Source organism: Sinocyclocheilus grahami, unplaced genomic scaffold (genome assembly GCF_001515645.1).
Source record: "Sinocyclocheilus grahami isolate Dianchi unplaced genomic scaffold, SAMN03320097.WGS_v1.1 scaffold444.1, whole genome shotgun sequence".
Classification (NCBI taxonomy): domain Eukaryota; kingdom Metazoa; phylum Chordata; class Actinopteri; order Cypriniformes; family Cyprinidae; genus Sinocyclocheilus; species Sinocyclocheilus grahami.
In genome coordinates, this window is record NW_015505623.1 from 935,164 (window position 1) to 953,800 (window position 18,637).

At 37.4% G+C, this 18,637-nt stretch overlaps 3 protein-coding genes across 3 annotated transcripts in view; all 3 read left to right on the plus strand.

Annotated features, from left to right (window-relative positions):
* Window positions 1–248: 248 nt before the first annotated feature.
* On the plus strand, window positions 249–13,141 carry LOC107552265 (allantoinase, mitochondrial-like). The gene is made up of 11 exons (XM_016234123.1): window positions 249–453; window positions 1,517–1,668; window positions 1,884–1,998; window positions 5,847–5,993; window positions 6,167–6,212; window positions 6,318–6,411; window positions 6,542–6,728; window positions 9,224–9,362; window positions 11,729–11,901; window positions 12,052–12,084; window positions 12,163–13,141. Exons 1-11 carry the CDS (start codon window positions 307–309, stop codon window positions 12,307–12,309), a joined length of 1,380 nt encoding a protein of 459 aa, XP_016089609.1. The 5' UTR covers window positions 249–306; the 3' UTR covers window positions 12,310–13,141.
* Window positions 13,142–13,455: 314 nt separating this feature from the next.
* LOC107552266 (serine--pyruvate aminotransferase, mitochondrial-like) lies at window positions 13,456–17,197 on the plus strand. The gene is made up of 11 exons (XM_016234124.1): window positions 13,456–13,673; window positions 14,321–14,513; window positions 14,608–14,672; window positions 14,745–14,845; window positions 15,504–15,574; window positions 15,658–15,742; window positions 15,839–15,937; window positions 16,142–16,211; window positions 16,464–16,559; window positions 16,664–16,792; window positions 16,909–17,197. Exons 1-11 carry the CDS (start codon window positions 13,515–13,517, stop codon window positions 17,014–17,016), a joined length of 1,176 nt encoding a protein of 391 aa, XP_016089610.1. The 5' UTR covers window positions 13,456–13,514; the 3' UTR covers window positions 17,017–17,197.
* A 1,075-nt stretch (window positions 17,198–18,272) lies between these two features.
* LOC107552279 (thymidylate kinase-like) overlaps window positions 18,273–18,637 on the plus strand; it is a 2,681-nt gene continuing 2,316 nt past the window's right edge. Inside the window, exon 1 of the mRNA XM_016234142.1 lies at window positions 18,273–18,542. Coding sequence (XP_016089628.1) covers window positions 18,413–18,542 — 130 coding nt within the window. The 5' untranslated portion in view covers window positions 18,273–18,412. The remainder of the gene's footprint in view (window positions 18,543–18,637) is intronic.

Below are 18,637 nucleotides of genomic sequence, written 5' to 3' on the forward strand. Positions count from 1 at the left end.
CAACCTATAGGTGTCCACAATACTCACACAAAAACAAATCTAATCCTATTTTGCCACACAACATCCAGCTGTATGTATTCAGTATGATTCTGCCATGCTTGTTATTTAACACTCTTCTTAAAAGAAATTACTTGAATTACTTGTTATTAACAATCTGAATGTTACAGGTCGAAGAACTTTTATCTACCTGCTGACACTCGTATAAAGATCAATGAGGGAGGTACATTGACCTTAGAGTGAAAGCTTTTGCTGCCAGGACAGTGAAAGACAGAAACTCATATAGACAACATAAGATACATTGCAGACATGGAGCCAGGATCAACTGTCAGTGCTGTGCGGAGCCAGAGGGTTTTGTGTGGAGAGGAAATTCGACCTGCAGTTATCATAATAAAGGAAGGAAAGATTAATTGCATTCTGCCTGATTCAGAAGCTTCCGTGCACACAGCTGGAAAGGTGAGCTAGACTGTGAGAGTGAGACATTACCATCTGCTGGAGACCACAAGCATTGCAGTCCTCAGGTTTAACCCATAACGACTCCTGTGTGAAGGTTTTATTTCACTGAAATGATTGTAGAAAATGTGGTCAATTTCAGCTATGAGTAACTCAGTTATTAGTTTGGTTCTTCAATCAGCAAAATATTACAATATTATATTGTGATCATTTCAAATTTTTTAAAGAATATTTATCAAATATTTATATATAAAAATTTGATGGGGAGAGCGGGGCTAGTTGTCACATAGAAAAGTCAGTAAACACCTTTTTCAAAGCCTCCTTAATTTAGAATTTTTTTTATGGGAATTTACTAAAATACGCTAATTAACTAGCTAAACTAATAAGTATTAGTAGGTAAAAAGAAGTGAATTCAATAAAATTACACTGGCATTAAAGAAAGGGTCAATTATATTATAAAGGTAGATATTAACCAAAAGGTTGAATAATGCTCTTATAACAAATATATTTTTTCATAAATGTATTCATTACAATAGTTGTTGGTAAACAGAATGATTTGATATTTATCTGTTATCTGTTATCATTTTTGTTTCATAATTATTTAAATTTCGCTAAAAAACCCTTTACAGTGCTTTTTTTTTTTGCAGGTTTCATTACGACAACCTGTCCCACTATTGTACAAAGTAAACAAATGTCTATAAATGTCAGTATGTGTTCAATTAATTGTATTGTTGCCTAGCATTATTATTATTCACCTTTATTTAATCAGACAAGTCACTTAAGAACAAGTTATTTTTTTCAACAACAGCCTAGCATGAGAATTAAAATGGAGTATGCTTTATTTTTTAAATATTTACATCCCTAACAAAACAAGAGTATTTTTCATAAATTTCAGGTTGGGGTAAGATGTCACAGTTTTCAACTGTTTTAAATGTATTATTTACTATATTTGTTGGACAATAGATTAGGTTTGATATTTATTTTTAACATCCCTATAACAAAACAATTTAATTTAACCTCAAACAATTTTCATTCCTGCACTAACTAGACAGCATCTCTATAACAGGTACTGGATGTGGGGAACAGTCTGGTAATGCCAGGTATAGTGGACTGTCATGTTCATGTTAATGAGCCAGGCCGTTCCTCCTGGGAAGGGTACTGGACCGCCACGCGAGCAGCTGCTGCTGGAGGAGTCACCACAATTGTAGACATGCCTCTGTGTGTATAGACTTTCAAATTAAAATTCAATAATAATGACTGAACTGCTTTTCAATTATAATGGATGGTAGATCTGGAGAATCTATGAGTTATGAATGAAAAAAAAAGTTACAATTCTCCCCCAATCTCTTGGATACTGTTAAGAAATAATATGATTGATAAATAGTTGATACATAACATAAAACTGACACGGTGATTCATTTCATGGTACACAGAAACAGCATCCCACCAACTACAACTCTTCGAAACTTTCATGAGAAGTTGCGTGCTGCTACAGGGCAGTGTTTTGTAGACACAGCATTTTGGGGAGGAGTCATCCCTGGAAACAAGGTATACTTACATACTGTACAAAATACATTTTAGTTGTAGCCTGTTGTTTTAACTTTTTAATATCCAAGTATTGTCACACAATATTGGGAATGCAAAAATAACATTTGCTATGCCACGTACCTCTATACAATATATCTTTGTGATTTTGGATGGAGCCATCCACTGCTTTGTACCTGAATGGGTCAGCACTTCCGTTCCTCCTGGGAAGGGTACTGGACCGCCACGCGAGCAGCTGCTGCTGGAGGAGGCACCACAATTGTAGACATGCCTCTGTGTGTATAGACTTTCAAATTAAAATTCAATAATAATGACTGAACTGCTTTTCAATTATAATGGATGGTAGATCTGGAGAATCTATGAGTTATGAATGAAAAAAAAAGTTACAATTCTCCCCCAATCTCTTGGATACTGTTAAGAAATAATATGATTGATAAATAGTTGATACATAACATAAAACTGACACGGTGATTCATTTCATGGTACACAGAAACAGCATCCCACCAACTACAACTCTTCAAAACTTTCATGAGAAGTTGCGTGCTGCTACAGGGCAGTGTTTTGTAGACACAGCATTTTGGGGAGGAGTCATCCCTGGAAACAAGGTATACTTACATACTGTACAAAATAAATTTTAGTTGTAGCCTGTTGTTTTAACTTTTTAATATCCAAGTATTGTCACACAATATTGGGAATGCAAAAATAACATTTGCTATGCCACGTACCTCTATACAATATATCTTTGTGATTTTGGATGGAGCCATCCATTGCTTTGTACCTGAATGGGTCAGCACTTTTGAATGAATCTGTTGAGTGAATGATTCACACCAAAAAACATCAGCTGCGTCGAGATATGTATATGGCACTTCATTGAAACTAAGGGTGCTTTCACACCTGTAGATCGATTGCTTTGTTCCAAAACAGGGATTAAAATTATTACAATGTTGCTTTTTATTTTTGGTGCGGTTTGCTTTAACACGGCAAAGTTTCTAAACGGACCAAATTTGTTAATACAAGTCAGGCGAGAGTTGTCTCATTGGTCAAAGTTCCATGGTTTATTTTCCGGGAATCCACTTAGCTGTCACGGCTGTCATCCATCAGGATGGAACGACAACAGCTTTTTTTGTAGCTGTCCTTATATTAATTTATCATTTTGAGCAAGAGTCCATGATTCATCGGGAAAACATTTTTAAAATGCACCTACTAGGAAGAAGAGCAATAAGACTTTTGTGTGCTTTTTTATTTTGAACGGCAAAGACGTGCTCACCCACAGACATTCACAGGTTCATTTTGAAGTATTAGCAAAACCACAAAGCTAATGCTTTTCGCGGAACTTACATAATTACCAATTATACATTGTGATATAGCCTGGTTCGTTGGTCTGTTGGATCGGATTGCTTTCTCTCTACAACCGAACCACTCCAGAGTTCGTTTTCAATCGAGCTGAGACCACCTCGTTCAGGCGATCTCGGACCGATTGTTTTGGCGCAGATCCGGGCGCGATTGCCGTGTTCACATATGACCACAGATTCATACTACATAGCACACTTTTCTTCACAAAGGAAGTATCTACTCAAAGGGTATGCAATTTCAAAACGTAGCCATCAACTTGTTTCGTTCCTGAATAAAACTGTTTGAACTAATCAGTTGAGTAAATGATTCAATAATTACTCCAAAAGACAGCGGTCTCCAAATAGGCATTCTTCATACTTCATGCATACTAATTCACACTACACACATTGATACTATATAACATAATTTTTAACAGTTGCAAAATAAGTACTTATTCAAAATAAGCAAGTACATCTACTTTAGACGCAGCCATTTATTGTTTAGTTTCTAAATGAATCAGCATTTTTGAAAGAATGGGTTGAGTAAATGATTCAATGATTCACTCCTAAAGACAGTAATTTTTCACCAACTATTGGCATAACAATTTATTGCCAATATAACTTACAGTGGGTATAGAAAATAATCACCCGCCAATAATCACATTTTGTTGCTTTGCAGCCTGAAACAAAGACAGTGCACTTTTTGTTTTATCCAGCTGTATTTACTCCGTGCAACTCATCCAAATGAAATATGTGACCCTGTCTGTAAAAATCAAGCTAAAGTCATTTTTTTGGTGATTTACTATTTTCTATACAAAATCTTTCATAAGGTAAAGAACATTCTGTGAAAATTTAATATTGATATCTTTATTACTGACTGAGTAAGACCATGTCAAAGATTGAAATCATAGTGAAATTAATGGTTGAAATCAAACTTTGATGCTTATCTCATAATTAGATTTTGAGACTTTAGCCTGGATTTGACAGAGAGGGTTACATATATAACACCAACATGTCAGAGAAAAATTAATAAATAAAAAATTAGAATCACCAAGTCGGAAAAAACGATTGCCCCCTTGTATCAGTATTTTGTTGAACCACCTTCTGCTTTAGCCTTTAGTCTGTTGGGATATGTCTCTTTCTCTAACTTTGCACATCTAGACTTTGCAATATTTGCCCACTCTTCTTTGCAGAATTGCTCAAGTTCAGTTAAATCTGATGGTGAGCGTTTGAGGACTGCAGTCTTCAAGTCATTCCACAGATTTTCAATGGGGTTTAAGTCTGGGCTCTGACTAGGCCATGCAAGGACATACACCTTCAACTTCAACCACTGAGTGCTCAGTTTTGCTGTGTGCTTTGGGTCATTATCATGTTGGAAGGTAAAACTTCTTCCCATTGACAACTTTCTGGCAGAGGGCAGCATATTTTCGTGTTGAGTGTTGAGGCCAAATAATTAAATTTTAGTCTCATCTGCCTCAGAATCATCAAGCTGCTCAGTCGTGATTGCATGTGGCCGTTCTTGAGGAGTGGCTTTTTTCTTGCAACACTCTTATACAAGCCACATTTGTGGAGAATTTCTGATATTGTTGTCACATGCACACAATGACAACTCTTTGTCATAAATTCCTGCAACTGCTTCAGAGTTGCTGTAGGCCTCTTGGTCGCCTCTCTAACCAGTTTCCTCCTGGCTCTTTCATCCAGTTTGAAGTGACAACCCTAATCCAGGGAGGGTCTGTGTTGTAGCAAATACCTTCCACTTCTTAATCATAGACTTCACTGTGCTTCTAGGCATTGATAAAGCCTTTGAAATTTTTCTGCATCCATCTCCATCTCTTGTGCCTGTCCACAACTTTATCCCGGGCCTCTTGGTCGCCTCTCTAACCAGTTTCCTCCTGGCTCTTTCATCCAGTTTGAAGTGACAACCCTAATCCAGGGAGGGTCTGTGTTGTAGCAAATACCTTCCACTTCTTAATCATAGACTTCACTGTGCTTCTAGGCATTGATAAAGCCGTTGAAATTTTTCTGCATCCATCTCCATCTCTTGTGCCTGTCCACAACTTTATCCCAGAGATCTTTAGACAGTGTCTTGCCACCCATAGTTGATTTGCTTCAGTCGCACTACCAAGGACTGAAATGCTCCAGGAAAGCTCTTTTCATGCTGAGCTGATGAAAATGAGCACAGCTGATCACAGTTGAAAGTCAAATGGCTTTGTGTGCCATTGAGAAGGTGATTAGATACACCGGATTGAGTTTGCAAGTCATTTTTAGGAGGGGGTGATCCTTTTTCCAACTCGGTGATTCTGTTTTTTTTCCTGACATGTTGGTGTTATATCTTTAACTTAGATGTTATAATTTTCACTGAGTAAATACAGCTGGATAAAACAAAAACTGTGTCTGTCTTCATTTCAGGCTGCAAAGCAAAAAAAAGTGATTATTTTAAAGAAGGGTGATTCTATTCTATACCCACTGTATTTTCTTCGTTTGTCTGCCTGCCCATCTCTTTCTGTTTGTCCATCTCAGCTGGAGCTGAGGCCGATGATCCAGGCTGGTGTGGCTGGATTTAAGTGCTTTCTGATTCACAGTGGAGTGGATGAGTTTCCTCATGTGAGTGATGCTGATGTGCATGCAGCTATGAAACAACTCGAGGGCACAGGCAGCGTTCTGCTGGTGAGCCATCTCATCTCCAATCATAAGGAGTACCTTATAATCAGTGTGCCAGTGGTAAAATTGTGCACAACTGTCAATGAGAAAAATGCATCTGGTCAGACATAATTTAGAATCAGACATAATTATGAAAATATAATTATGGGACTTAAATTAATGAAATCTATTCGATTTAGTTTCATGCAGAGCAAGAAGTCCAGCATCCAGCTGCTGAGAAATGCGGTATGAGACTGATAATTTAATGTCAATTAAATTTAAATTCTACTTGAAATCATGAACATGTATTATTTTTACAATGGAAATTCCTGCTTTACTCTTTTTACTCAGATCCACATGAATATTCCACCTTCCTGAGGTCCAGGCCTGACATTATGGAGCTTGAGGCCATCCGTACTGTCACTCAGCTCTGCTTACAATATCAGTATGATATGATGGCACTAGTTAGAGTGAAGTCCTCAACTTTTGATTATCTAATGGCTGTTTCTGCAGACTAGGGTAGTCAATCAAGAGATGAGAGGTGAGAGGTCAGCATCTTCTGTTCTTATTATCAGAGTGAGATGCCACATTGTGCACCTGTCATCAGCCCATCCTCTGGAGCTCATCAGGTCAGCAAGAAAGGCTGGAGCTCCACTGACGGTAGAGACCACCCATCACTACCTCAACCTATGTGCAGAGAACATTCCAGCACGTGCAACTCAGTTTAAATGCTGCCCCCCGATACGAGACACAGCCAACCAGGTAACAGCAATATGCATTATAGACAATGAAACAGATTTCAATCAGGTTGACAGAAAAAGTTGATCAACTAAAGTTGGTCTTGATCATATTTCTATAATTGTATGCTAAAACTTGTTAAAGTAATTGTTGACCTTAAAATGAATTACTTTCTTCTGTGGAACACTAAATTCTGATGAATACACAGGTCATTTTCCCTATGCAGTTACAACTGATGAGGACTGGAGCTTTCAAGCATAAAAAAGGACATTAAACCAGCACCATAAAAGTATCATAAAAGTGACTCATGTACGATATTTCAAGGTTTCTGGAGTCATACAATATAGCTTTGTGAGACGAACAGACTGAAATTTACCGATATTCTTTGCCTCCAGTGGGCTGTCTGATTTGAACTCAAGAACCCTATCAGTCTTGTTTGTGACTGAATTTTGACCAGTTTTGTGAACATTGGCTATGTTCAGACTGCAGGCAAATCAATTTTTTTTTCTTCTCAAATCAGATATTTTCAGGCAGACTGTCTGCATTATTAATTGCAAGAGATCAAATCAGATGTGTGTGTCCACACACAAACCAACTTATCTGCATAATTTTTTTAACCTTTATTTGTATAGTGCTTTATACAATACTGGTTCTGTCAAAGCAGCTTTACAGTGTCAAACAGGAAAATAGATTGTCAATAATGCAAGAAGACAATAACAAAGAATCATTTTTCCAGCTAAAGTCAGTTCATTGATGATTCAGTGATGTCATCATCCAGTTCAGCTCTCTTCCAATAGCGTCTGTGCAATCAGTCAAGCGTCCCCAACTAATCAAGCCAAAGGCGACAGTGGCAAGGAACCAAAACTCCATCGGTGACACAAATGGAGAAAAAACCTTGGGAGAAACCAGGCTCAGTCGGGGGGCCAGTTCTCCTCTGGCCAGACAAAACCAGCATGGCGTGGTGTAATTCCAGGCTGCAACACAGGTGCAGAGGACTTGTCTGGTTCCTGTGGTCTTGTGCCGATGGTCATAGAGGTGATGAGGTCTTTGCAGGGGATCTGTCTCTGGGGCGCATCTAGTTGACATGATCTCCGCTGACATTCAGGGCTGTAGAGGTCGTCTCTAGGTGCTGATCCACTATCTGGTCATGATATGGAGGTTAAAGAGATGGGCCTTTAATCTAGATTTAAACTGACAGAGTGTGTCTGCCTCCCAAACAACGCTAGGTAGATTGTTCCAGAGTTTGGGCACTAAATAGGAAAAGAATTTGCTGCCTGCAGTTGATTTTGATATTCTAGGTATTATCAAATGGTCAGAGGTTTGAGATTGCAGCTGACGTGAAGGACTATAATGTGATATTAGCTTGCTCAAGTATTGAGGAGCTAAACCATTCAGGGCTTTAGAAATAATTTGCAAGATTTTAAATTGTGTTTGTTGTTCAATAGGGAGCCAGTGCAGAGTTGACAGAACCGGGCTAATATGGTCATAATTCCTGGTTCTAGTAAGAACTCTCGCTGCTGCATTTTGGACCAGCAAGAGTTTGTTTATTAAGCACGCAAAGCAACCACCCAATAAAGCATTACAATAATCTAACCTTGAGGTCATGAACGCATGAATTAACATTTCTGCATTTGACATGTTGCTTTGGTTATCATGCGTACCCACATTTTTGATGAGGTTCTCAAAACAGATTCTGGCAAAATGGAGGTGCGTCATCTTGATCTCCAAATAAGCACCCTGTCGAGTCGCGGTGTAGAACTTCTCTGTCACACAAGAAAAAGCTGATGGAGAAGACTTCCTTTCGAATACAGTATGGATACTTTTGGCATTTCCGTCAACAGTTTTGATGTTATCATTTTGTATCATGTAAAGAGTGAAACAAAAGACCATTTAAAATCAGATTTGAGCAGCCAGAGCCTCCAGAGTGAGAAGCATCTGTAAAAATCAGATTGAAATCACATTAAAACCCACCTTTATATGTGGTTTGAATCAGATTAGACAATTGCATGTGTTTTTTGTTTTGTTTAGTTTTTTGCTGTCCAGACTTTCAAAAACCCATCAGGATAATATCTGGAAATGCAAATAATCAGATTTTTGCTGACAGTCTGAACAAGGCCTATGAAAAGAGAGTCAAAAAGAATGATTTATTCACAAATCGGAAAGAACTTATTCTCTACAAAATTCCCACAAAGTTATCATATGTCTTTAGAATAATTGTAATATAGAACAACAGACATGTGGAATTTATTTACTTATTTTATTCAATACTTTGATTATGGTGCTTTTGTATCAATTTTGAAGTTTAAAAGCTTTCCATTACTTGTAAGTGCATTAAAAATTGTTTACATTTTAAATTTCTCTTTTTGTGTTCCTCAGAAGAAAGTCGGTCATAGAACTGACTTTCTTTAGAACACAATAATGATGGAATTTTGGGTGAACGAGTCTTTTTTTGATTGTCCAATGAACGTCCACAACCCTTAATTACAGTGCATTCTAATTATAATCTGTTTCTTTGTCAGGAGCTCTTATGGTCTGCACTCAAAGCTGGTGATATTGACATGGTTGTGTCAGATCATTCACCGTGCACACCTGACCTGAAGTGTTTAGACAGTGGTGATTTCACACAGGCGTGGGGAGGGATCTCTTCTCTGCAGTTTGGTAGGCTGTCCTTGTACTAATATGCTCATAGCCTCACATGATGGCCAAAGTCCTTTGTGAGGCAAACAGTGGTCCACCAACAGTTTACCAATCAGACTAATGATTAACTAAAAAGAAAAAATTGTACGAATAAAGTATATGAGCTTGCATTTAGCATGGATTTCTGCCTCATCTGGTCATAAAATTTGACCTGAACAAAAGACAAACACAGTCTGATAAAACAAATTACACACAAACCAGGATGTTCCACAGCCCTATTAGCAACATTGTGTCAACAGATGAAACCAAAGCTGTTTGTCAAAGATTTACAATGCTGAGGAAAATGACACAGCACACAAACATCAACATCTCAACCTAACCATCATGTTTTGGAGTTACTTTGCTGAATCAGGGCCTGGACTGCTAGCTATCATTATGGAAAGCTAAAGCTCAAGTTTATCAGGACATTTTGCATGGGAATGAAAGCCCATTTGTCTTTCAGTTGAAGCTCAGCAGAAGTTGGGTGATGTAACAGGACAACGACCCAAAGATCAGATGTAAATCAACAACAAAATGGGTTCAGCAGAAAAAAATAGGCCTTTGGTCCTGACCTCTTTGGCCTCCCAAACATAATGTTGAACTGAAACATTTTTGTAAAGAGGAATGGTGCAGGTCTCATCAGTAATTACAGTAATTGGGCCCTATCATAAACTTGGTGCAATGAGGCGCGACGCAACTGTTTTTTGCTAGTTTCAGTCCGACGCAGTTGTCATTTTCACGTCCTGCGCCACGTTGTTTAAATAGCAAATGCATTTGCACCCATTTGTGCACCCATGGGCGTGCTGGTCTGAAAACGAGGTGTGTTCAGGCGCATTGCTGGCGCGTTGCTATTTTGAGGCAACTGAAATAGACTGCGCCTTTGACCAACTGAAACCTGGTCTAAAGTCTGGCGCAATTTTTTTTGTTATTTAAAGAGTGCGTTAGTTATATGCGCCTATAGGCGGGTGCACACACTCTGCTTATTACACACACAGGGATGCGCAGCAGCGCACAGACATTTTTAAAAATTTTAATGTAAAAGATTATTATTGTGTACATAAATATAAAAATTCCTACATGTCATAATGGATAGTCACTGCATGTATCAGAATTACGCGCACGAGCAGATCCGTTTCCTCGCTAGAGAAGCGTTCAGTTTTTCTGCTTGTAAATTCCGCCATGTAAATAGCGAATTCGCCACGGCGCGAGCGCAACTGGCCTTTAAAGGGGATGGGAGATGAGACTGTGATTGGTTTATGGCACCTTATGCCCAAAACACACCCATTACTCTTTAAGAGAATAGGGACAATCCTTTTAGACCATGTGCCGGTGTACCGATGAAACATGCTACCTATCAGATTGTGCTACCAAAAATATATTTGCATTGTTTTAAGGGTAGGTTTAGGGTAGGGGTAGGTATGGACATTAAAAAAAGCCTCAAACCACATGAATAAGATGCTGGTAGCACAATCTGATAGGTAAAGTTAGCATTTTTCGGTATCGATTTGTGCTACCTATATTTTTAATGGGAGGTAGCACAATCTGAGCGGGTAGCACAAATCGTCAGAACACTGGGCGCGCCAACCATTTTTCCATTAGCAAAAGTGGATTCGGACACACCCTAAAGAGCAATTGCGCCGTGATCTTTAGACCATGCACTTAGATAGTTAAAATAGGGCCCCTTGTGCAGGTTATTGCTGCCAAAAAAAGTTCACTTACTTTTTCCACCCTGAACTGTACAGTTAAAGGGGTCCTATTATGCTCTTTTACAAAGTCTTGATTTTGTTTTGGGGTGAACTAGAACAGGCTCTCATACTAGGTTGTTCGAAAAACACATTATTTTTCACATATTTTACATTATTACAACACCTCTCTCCCCAGTCTGGCATGAACGGCTCGAATAGTTCCTGAATCAAATGAAGGCCCGCTTTCTGAAATATGTGAAAAATGTGATTGGTTAGCTGGGCCAGTGTGTGTTGTGATTGGCACCACTCGGTGCGTGGTCGGGAAATTTCTGTTAAATAAAATATCTCCTTTTGAAGTGGACTTTGAGCTTTGTAACTTTGCAGATCTTTTTTATGCTCAAACAACAACATTACAGACTAGCTCAAGATGAAAAAGTGAAAAAGCATAATAGCACCCTTTTAAACTGTGAATTGTTGGCTATTATTGTGACTTGGATCAGATCCAATTTTATGGCCAAATGAATCTGTAGAGAAATTCATGGTATTGTAAGTTAAATGACCAAACGCAAGAGTGTTTGTCATGCATTTTGAGTAAACAAAGACCTGAGACACATTTTATATGGCGTCACTAAAATTGTCATTCATCTCGCTGTTTACCAACAGGTTTATCTTTGTTCTGGACATCAGCTTCTAAAAGAGGGTTTTCATTTTTTGACGCAGTAAGACTCTTGTGTAAAGAGCCTGCTCAACTCTGTCGCCTTGACAACCAAAAAGGGAGTCTCATTCCAGGTCACGATGCAGACTTAGTCATTTGGGATCCAGAAAAAGAGTTTACGGTGAGAAAGAGAGGGACTCACTCAAGGGGGTTGAGCTGAGATGCTCTAAATGACTGATATCCAAATAGAACATGCTTGTTGTCTTCCTTTATAAACACACTGAAAACGTTTTGGAGCCTGCAAGTGAATGCTTATCATTTAATTTCCTAGGTGAACGAAGACAACATACATCACAAAAACAAGGTAGGTTAACTTTTACTCAATATTCATGTATTAGTGAAGGGAAATTATGTTTCTTTTTCACTTTTTCTTTCTTTTCAGTTAACTCCGTACCTTGGCCTTGCTCTGCGAGGGAAGGTGAAGGCCACTATAGTCCGAGGGAAGGTGGTTTACAGTCATGGCTCTTTCAGTTCTCAGCCTCTGGGGAAGCATCTCTTTATCCAGCACAAGACGCCGGACCCACTGTAAACTAAGCACATAGAACACATTACATTATCTCACCTTACTCATCACTGTTAGGTAAAACTGGTACTGTGAGGCATCTAATTTTAGAGTACAATTTATTTGAATTGATTATTGATTGTGCAGTATTGTGGTTTATTCAAAAATGCATTGGCTAACACTTTGCACAAACATTAAATACTACTACTACATTTCAGAATTAACCTAATCTTTAATTTCAATGGAATAGTACATCCAAAAAATAAAATTCTGTCATAATTTACTTCTTGTAGCATTTCAAACCTGTATAACTGACTTTTTTCTGTCGAGGATAAAAGAAGATATTCTGAAGAAAGTTCAGATTAAGTTCTCATTGACTTCGGTTCCCTTTGTATTTTTTGTCCATTCAGTGAAAGTCAATGGGAACCGAAACATTCTTTAAAATATCCTCTTTGAGCATGCACAATTTTTCATGGAGCTTTTGGAACATATCATTAAGCTGATATGTTTTGGTTAAAATTGTTATATAATTTGTACATAAATGTTAAACATATTTTTGAGCCAATTAAAATATCTGTGTGGTCTCTTAGAACCCTAAAATACACAGCTGACACAGAATAGTACTTTAAGCATTAAAATATGAATGTGATGAATTTTTGGACATTTTAAATCAATCAATTAATATTTTTTATTAATTAATAATGAATACTGTTAACATACAATGTTGTCAATGACCAAGCTCTATTTTAATTAAAGGTTTCATCTGGAAATAATAGAAGTAAAAGAAGTAATTCATGTTTAACCCAACTTCGAAGCAAAACAGTGAATTTCAAAGTTTGCTTAACATTTTTAGAATTCATTTAATGAGTTGCATGTAAAAATACATTAATAATAAAGAATTTCAAAAAAATATGTTCTTAAACTTATATTTGTGGTCTACTCTTATTTTTATGACCAAACATTGTCAAAGTGTTACTTATGTCCAACAACATTTGAAAGATGCTGGAACAATGCCTACTCCATATTCCATTTTGCAAATATATATATTTATACGTTTGCATAGAAAATCGGAAAGTGAAATGTTAGTTAATTAAACAGCTGCTGTGACTGCTCAGCTGCACTGTACAGTGTATCAGGTCTCAAAGTGAGATGATTGGCCAACAGGTGAAAGGTTTGTTCACAGTTTACATGAGTTAACCATTGCCTCAGTCTGTCAGTGTGCCGGCAGCATTATGTCCTCTCTGTCCGTTCTTCCACCGGAATGTCTGTTACAGCCTTTCCCCGTCCCCCAGCGACTTATGCTTGGGCCAGGACCGTCCAATGTGCCCGCACGGATCGCAGCAGCCGGAGCACAGCCCATGCTGGGCCACCTGCACACAGAAACCATTGAGGTAATACAGTACATTGTGTTTATTAGGTGCATACTATAGGTACTACTGACTAGGTCACCATTTTTATATAATATGATGATGCTTTACCATGTTGAATCATAAAGGCTTAAAGGGATAATTCACCAATATTATAATTTACTTACCCTTATATTGCTCAAAACCTGTATTGTAAGCTGACTTTCTCTCTTATGTGGAAAAAAAAATATGTAAAAAATAAAAATAATAATAATAATATATATATATATATATATAAAGATATTTTGGGACATGTCCCAGTGTATTTTTTGTATTATGGGATTAAATTGTCACCAAAACAGTTTGGTTAGCAAAATTGACAAAATATATTATATGTTCAACAGAAGAAATTAAGTCTCAGGTTTGGAATAACATAGGGGTGAGTAAATGATGACAGAATTTTCATTTTTAAGTGAACTTTAAACCCTTTAAACAATTGAAACATACGTAGGCAAAATTACTTGAATCAGGCTAGTGACATTGTACTGGTCGAAGAAAATAAACGGTATAGTATCTTGTCAATAAGAGATTTTGAAAAGTAAATAAATCAGTAGTCTTGTTACATAAATAATCATGTCATAATCCATATCTATGAATACAATTAATTCACTGTTTGCTCATTTTACTTTCAGATTATGAATCAGATCAAAAGTGGCATTCAGTATGCGTTTCAGACCCGAAACCGAGTGACTCTGGCTGTGAGTGGACCGGGTCATGCTGCTATGGAGTGTGCCATCTTTAACTCACTGGAGCCCGGAGAGAGCATCCTCATAGCCGTCAATGGCATATGGGGAGAGAGGGCTGCAGAGATAGCTGAGAGGATAGGTACTGATTCAGTTTTTACTAGAAAGCCTGGAACTAAGATTTATAAAGGTGATCCAGAACATCATTAATTCATATATGGAACACTCTTCAACAGGTGCCAAGGTGAACACAGTTGTAACCTCTGCTGGTGGGTACTTTACAAATGAGGAAATTGAGCAGGTACACATTATGTTTCATTACCCATTTATTTATTTACTACATACGACCAACCATGCTTTTCTTGTTTTACAGGCATTAGATAAATACAGGCCAGTGGTGTTCTTCTTCACACATGGAGAATCCTCCACAGGAGTGGTCCACCCCATAGACGGCATAGGTGACCTTTGCCACAAGTGAGACCTTCCCCCTGAATAGAGCTTTGATTTTTCAATACGCTTCAGATTTAGACTCTTTATTAAAAGTTTTAAGTTTATTTTTTACAAATTTTGTGGTCATCAGATAGGGTACTCCTAAAAATTCACCATTAGCAGGTATAACAGTCTTCCTCTTCTGGGAAAACAGAGGATGGAAAATAGAAAACACAGATTTGTGTCCAATCAAATGCTGTCTAGAATGAGAATGTCCCTCCCCCAATACCTTCTAGACTAACCAGCATTATTATTGTTAACTAAAACTAAAACAATAAAAAAATGAATTACTTGAAATAAAAACAAACTTTAAAAAAATATATTGATATAAATCTAAAACTAAAAAACACTACATAGACAGAGCTAATAAAACTTAAAACTTTAAATAGAATTTGAAATTAAAACATAAAATATAATTCAATATATTTACAAAAACTAATAATAGTATATCAGTGATACTAAAATAACATAATAAAATTATTTACATTTATTAAGTTAGCAGAAGCTTTTTATAATACGTATATGTGTGTGCTTCTGTGTTATTTTATATATTTATAATTATGTATTACATTACATTTTATATATATATATAACTTTGTTTTTATTTTGTTTTGTTTTGAGTAAATTCTGTTCTGTCACTCAGGTACAAGTGTTTATTTCTGGTTGATTCAGTAGCGGCATTGGGAGGTACTCCTATCTTCATGGATGAGCAAGGTATCGCCATGTTGCATGCTCTGGTGCTACAATCACTGCCTGCATGGGGTCCGTTATTTAAAATGTACATGTTGTATCTCTAGGTATTGACATTATGTATACTGGCTCTCAGAAAGTTTTGAACGCACCTCCAGGAACTGCACCAATCTCCTTCAGTGAGAGAGCATGGTGAGACAAAAGTGCTTCAAGCCCTTTTTTTTTTGTTTTTTAATACGTGACAAATATTCCACCTCTCGTCTATCACTTTTTTTTCTGGAAAAACAGCCAGAAAATATTTAACAGGAGGACAAAACCAATCTCTTACTTCTTGGATCTGAACTGGTTGGCAAATTACTGGGGTTGTGATGACAAGCCTGTACGCGTGTAAGAACTATTCATCACATTTATCAAGCACTGATATAACAGCTCATTAAACACTGGAGGCCTCATTCATGTTAAGTTCAAACAAAGCAGTCCACGACAAAAATCAATATGCTCAGACCTCTTATCAGATAGTCAATTCTCTATCACTAAATGGTGACAGAAAATTACTGTATGTTAAAGTTGCTGTAACTGTTGTCTGTACAGTTATCACCACACTGGACCTGTATCTTCTTTCTATGGACTGCGTGAGAGTCTGGCCATACTCGCAGAGACTGTGAGATCATATTCTGCCTTATACTCACACTGAAATGATATATTGCTATGATCATCTGAAGAGCAAACAACCAGAAACATCAACATGAATTTGAGCAAATCTGAGAAATGTAAACTAATATATATGTCAAATAATAACGTCAATAGTTACATGGTGCAGCCTTGAGCATGAGGTTATCAAGCACTTGAATACTTGAATAAAAGTGAATACTGTAAAAAGGGCATATGTTTACCACATATTTTATTTTTATAGGGTCTTGAAAACTCATGGAAACGGCACAAAGAGGTTGCAGAGTACTTCCATAAAGGCTTGGAAGAAATGGGCCTAAAACTGTTTGTGCAGGATAAGGTTGGCAGAAGAAGCCTTAAACATCACAACAGATTTCACAGAACATATATATCAAAAGACTATAACTCACATTACCTTTTCTGAAAGCATCTTGTGTCTTATAGAAAGCAAGACTGCCAACGGTGACCACAATAGTAGCTCCCCCAGGATATGACTGGCGGGAAATCACAGGGTATATTATGAAGACCTATAACATAGAAATCTCTGGGGGTCTTGGACCATCTGCTGGCATGGTGAGAAGCTATTGGTTTTGATTAATCATAACTGACAGACGTCAGGACATTAAGTTGTTCCCAGGTCATTGACTCAATGGTCAGTAACAATAACTCGTTTCTCATATTTCTTACAGGTTTTGCGTGTGGGATTGATGGGATGTAACAGCAGCAAGGCCAATGTGGACAAGGTGTTGGAGGCCTTGGCTGAAGCGCTCAAACACTGTCATAAGAGCAGAGTCTGACAGCATGACCCGCCATCAATAAAACGTCCAGCATTTTAACCCTATATCAGTGGTGTTCAGTTATTTATGGCGATGTCCCTCTTTGAAAGAAAAACCTTTGTGCCCCTCTTTAAACAAAATGAAACGCATCATTTACATGCAGTATCATTAATATAGCTGACACTTACAAATGTGTACAAAAAATAAAAGCCTACAATATTAGCAGTTGTTACATTTTAATTGAAAAACTGCTAACATGTTTTCCACATTTTTTTTTTTATATATTTGTTTCTTTCTGATGGCATAATCAGCAATAATGGAATCTTTTAAGTAGGCATTAAAAGTAGGCATTAAAGGTTACAGAAATTATTCTTTTCTGTATCTTTTCCGTTTTGCAAGAACATTTTCATTTTACAAAATGGCTTTTGTTTTGCTATATCCCAAAATAAACTAATTCAAAAAGTGCTACAGTATATGCAATCTGAAAGGAATAATTCAGCCAAAATAAAAGTATTTTCATTTACCCGCCCTCATTTTGCTCCAAACCCTTATCTAAACATATATCAGTCTGTCTGTCTGTCTGTCATAGAAGGTACATTTGGTGCACTCTCTTTAATAATATATATATATATATATATATATAAATAAGTTACATAGTGTAGCTTTAAGGACAACATATACATAATTGCGTTTAAACTAAATTCAGGCATTTAAACTAATTAAAAGGCACAAAAAATGGTTACAATAAATATTAAAAGTTGACATAAATAAAACTTTATAAACAACTGTGTCTCACCGTTTCTAATCAGGGAGGTCGGATTCGTTGATACATAATTGCGTTTAAACTAAATTCAGGCATTTAAACTAATTAAAAGGCACAAAAAATGGTTACAATAAATATTAGTACTTCATTACAACATTGCATAACTAAATAATCTGCCTAAGCCTCATGTCTGAAGTTGACATAAATAAAACTTTATAAACAACTGTGTCCTCACCGTTTCTAATCAGGGAGGTCGGATTCGTTGTCCCTTCTCGGGCACCGTCAGGGTTGCCAGGTTTTCACGAGAAAAGCCGCCCAATCGCTACTCAAAACTAGCCCAATTGCGTTTCGAGGGGGTCCCCAGTTAAAAATCGAGTTCCGGGGGGGTTTTTTGGCGGGGTTCCCCTACTAAAATTCGCATTCCAGGGGGATACATATCATGTTATCGCAGTCGCTTCAACCCGCGGACATGAAAAACAACCCGCGGCAACAGTGTTAAAGTAGCCCAATTACACGGGAAAACCGCGGACTTGGCAACAGTAGAGGACGATACGAATTTCCGGGTGTTTTTTTAAAAGAAAAGTACCGCGTAAAGAGCTAACTAGTATTTGCTCCCTGTTGTTCTGCCTTTTTTAAACAGTGTTTTTAAGAGCCATGTCTTACAGAAGAGGAGCTTTAATTGTTCTTGAGGGAGTAGACAGAGCCGGGAAGACAACGCAATGTCAAAAACTTGTGCAGGCGCTACAGCAGAGCGGACGAGCGGCAGAAATTATTCGATTTCCAGGTAAAATGACTTCCCTCCTCTTTTACCATCCCATGTAAACCATTTTGTGAAGCCTTGCCAAGACAGACTCTGAGAGAGAGAGAGATATATATATA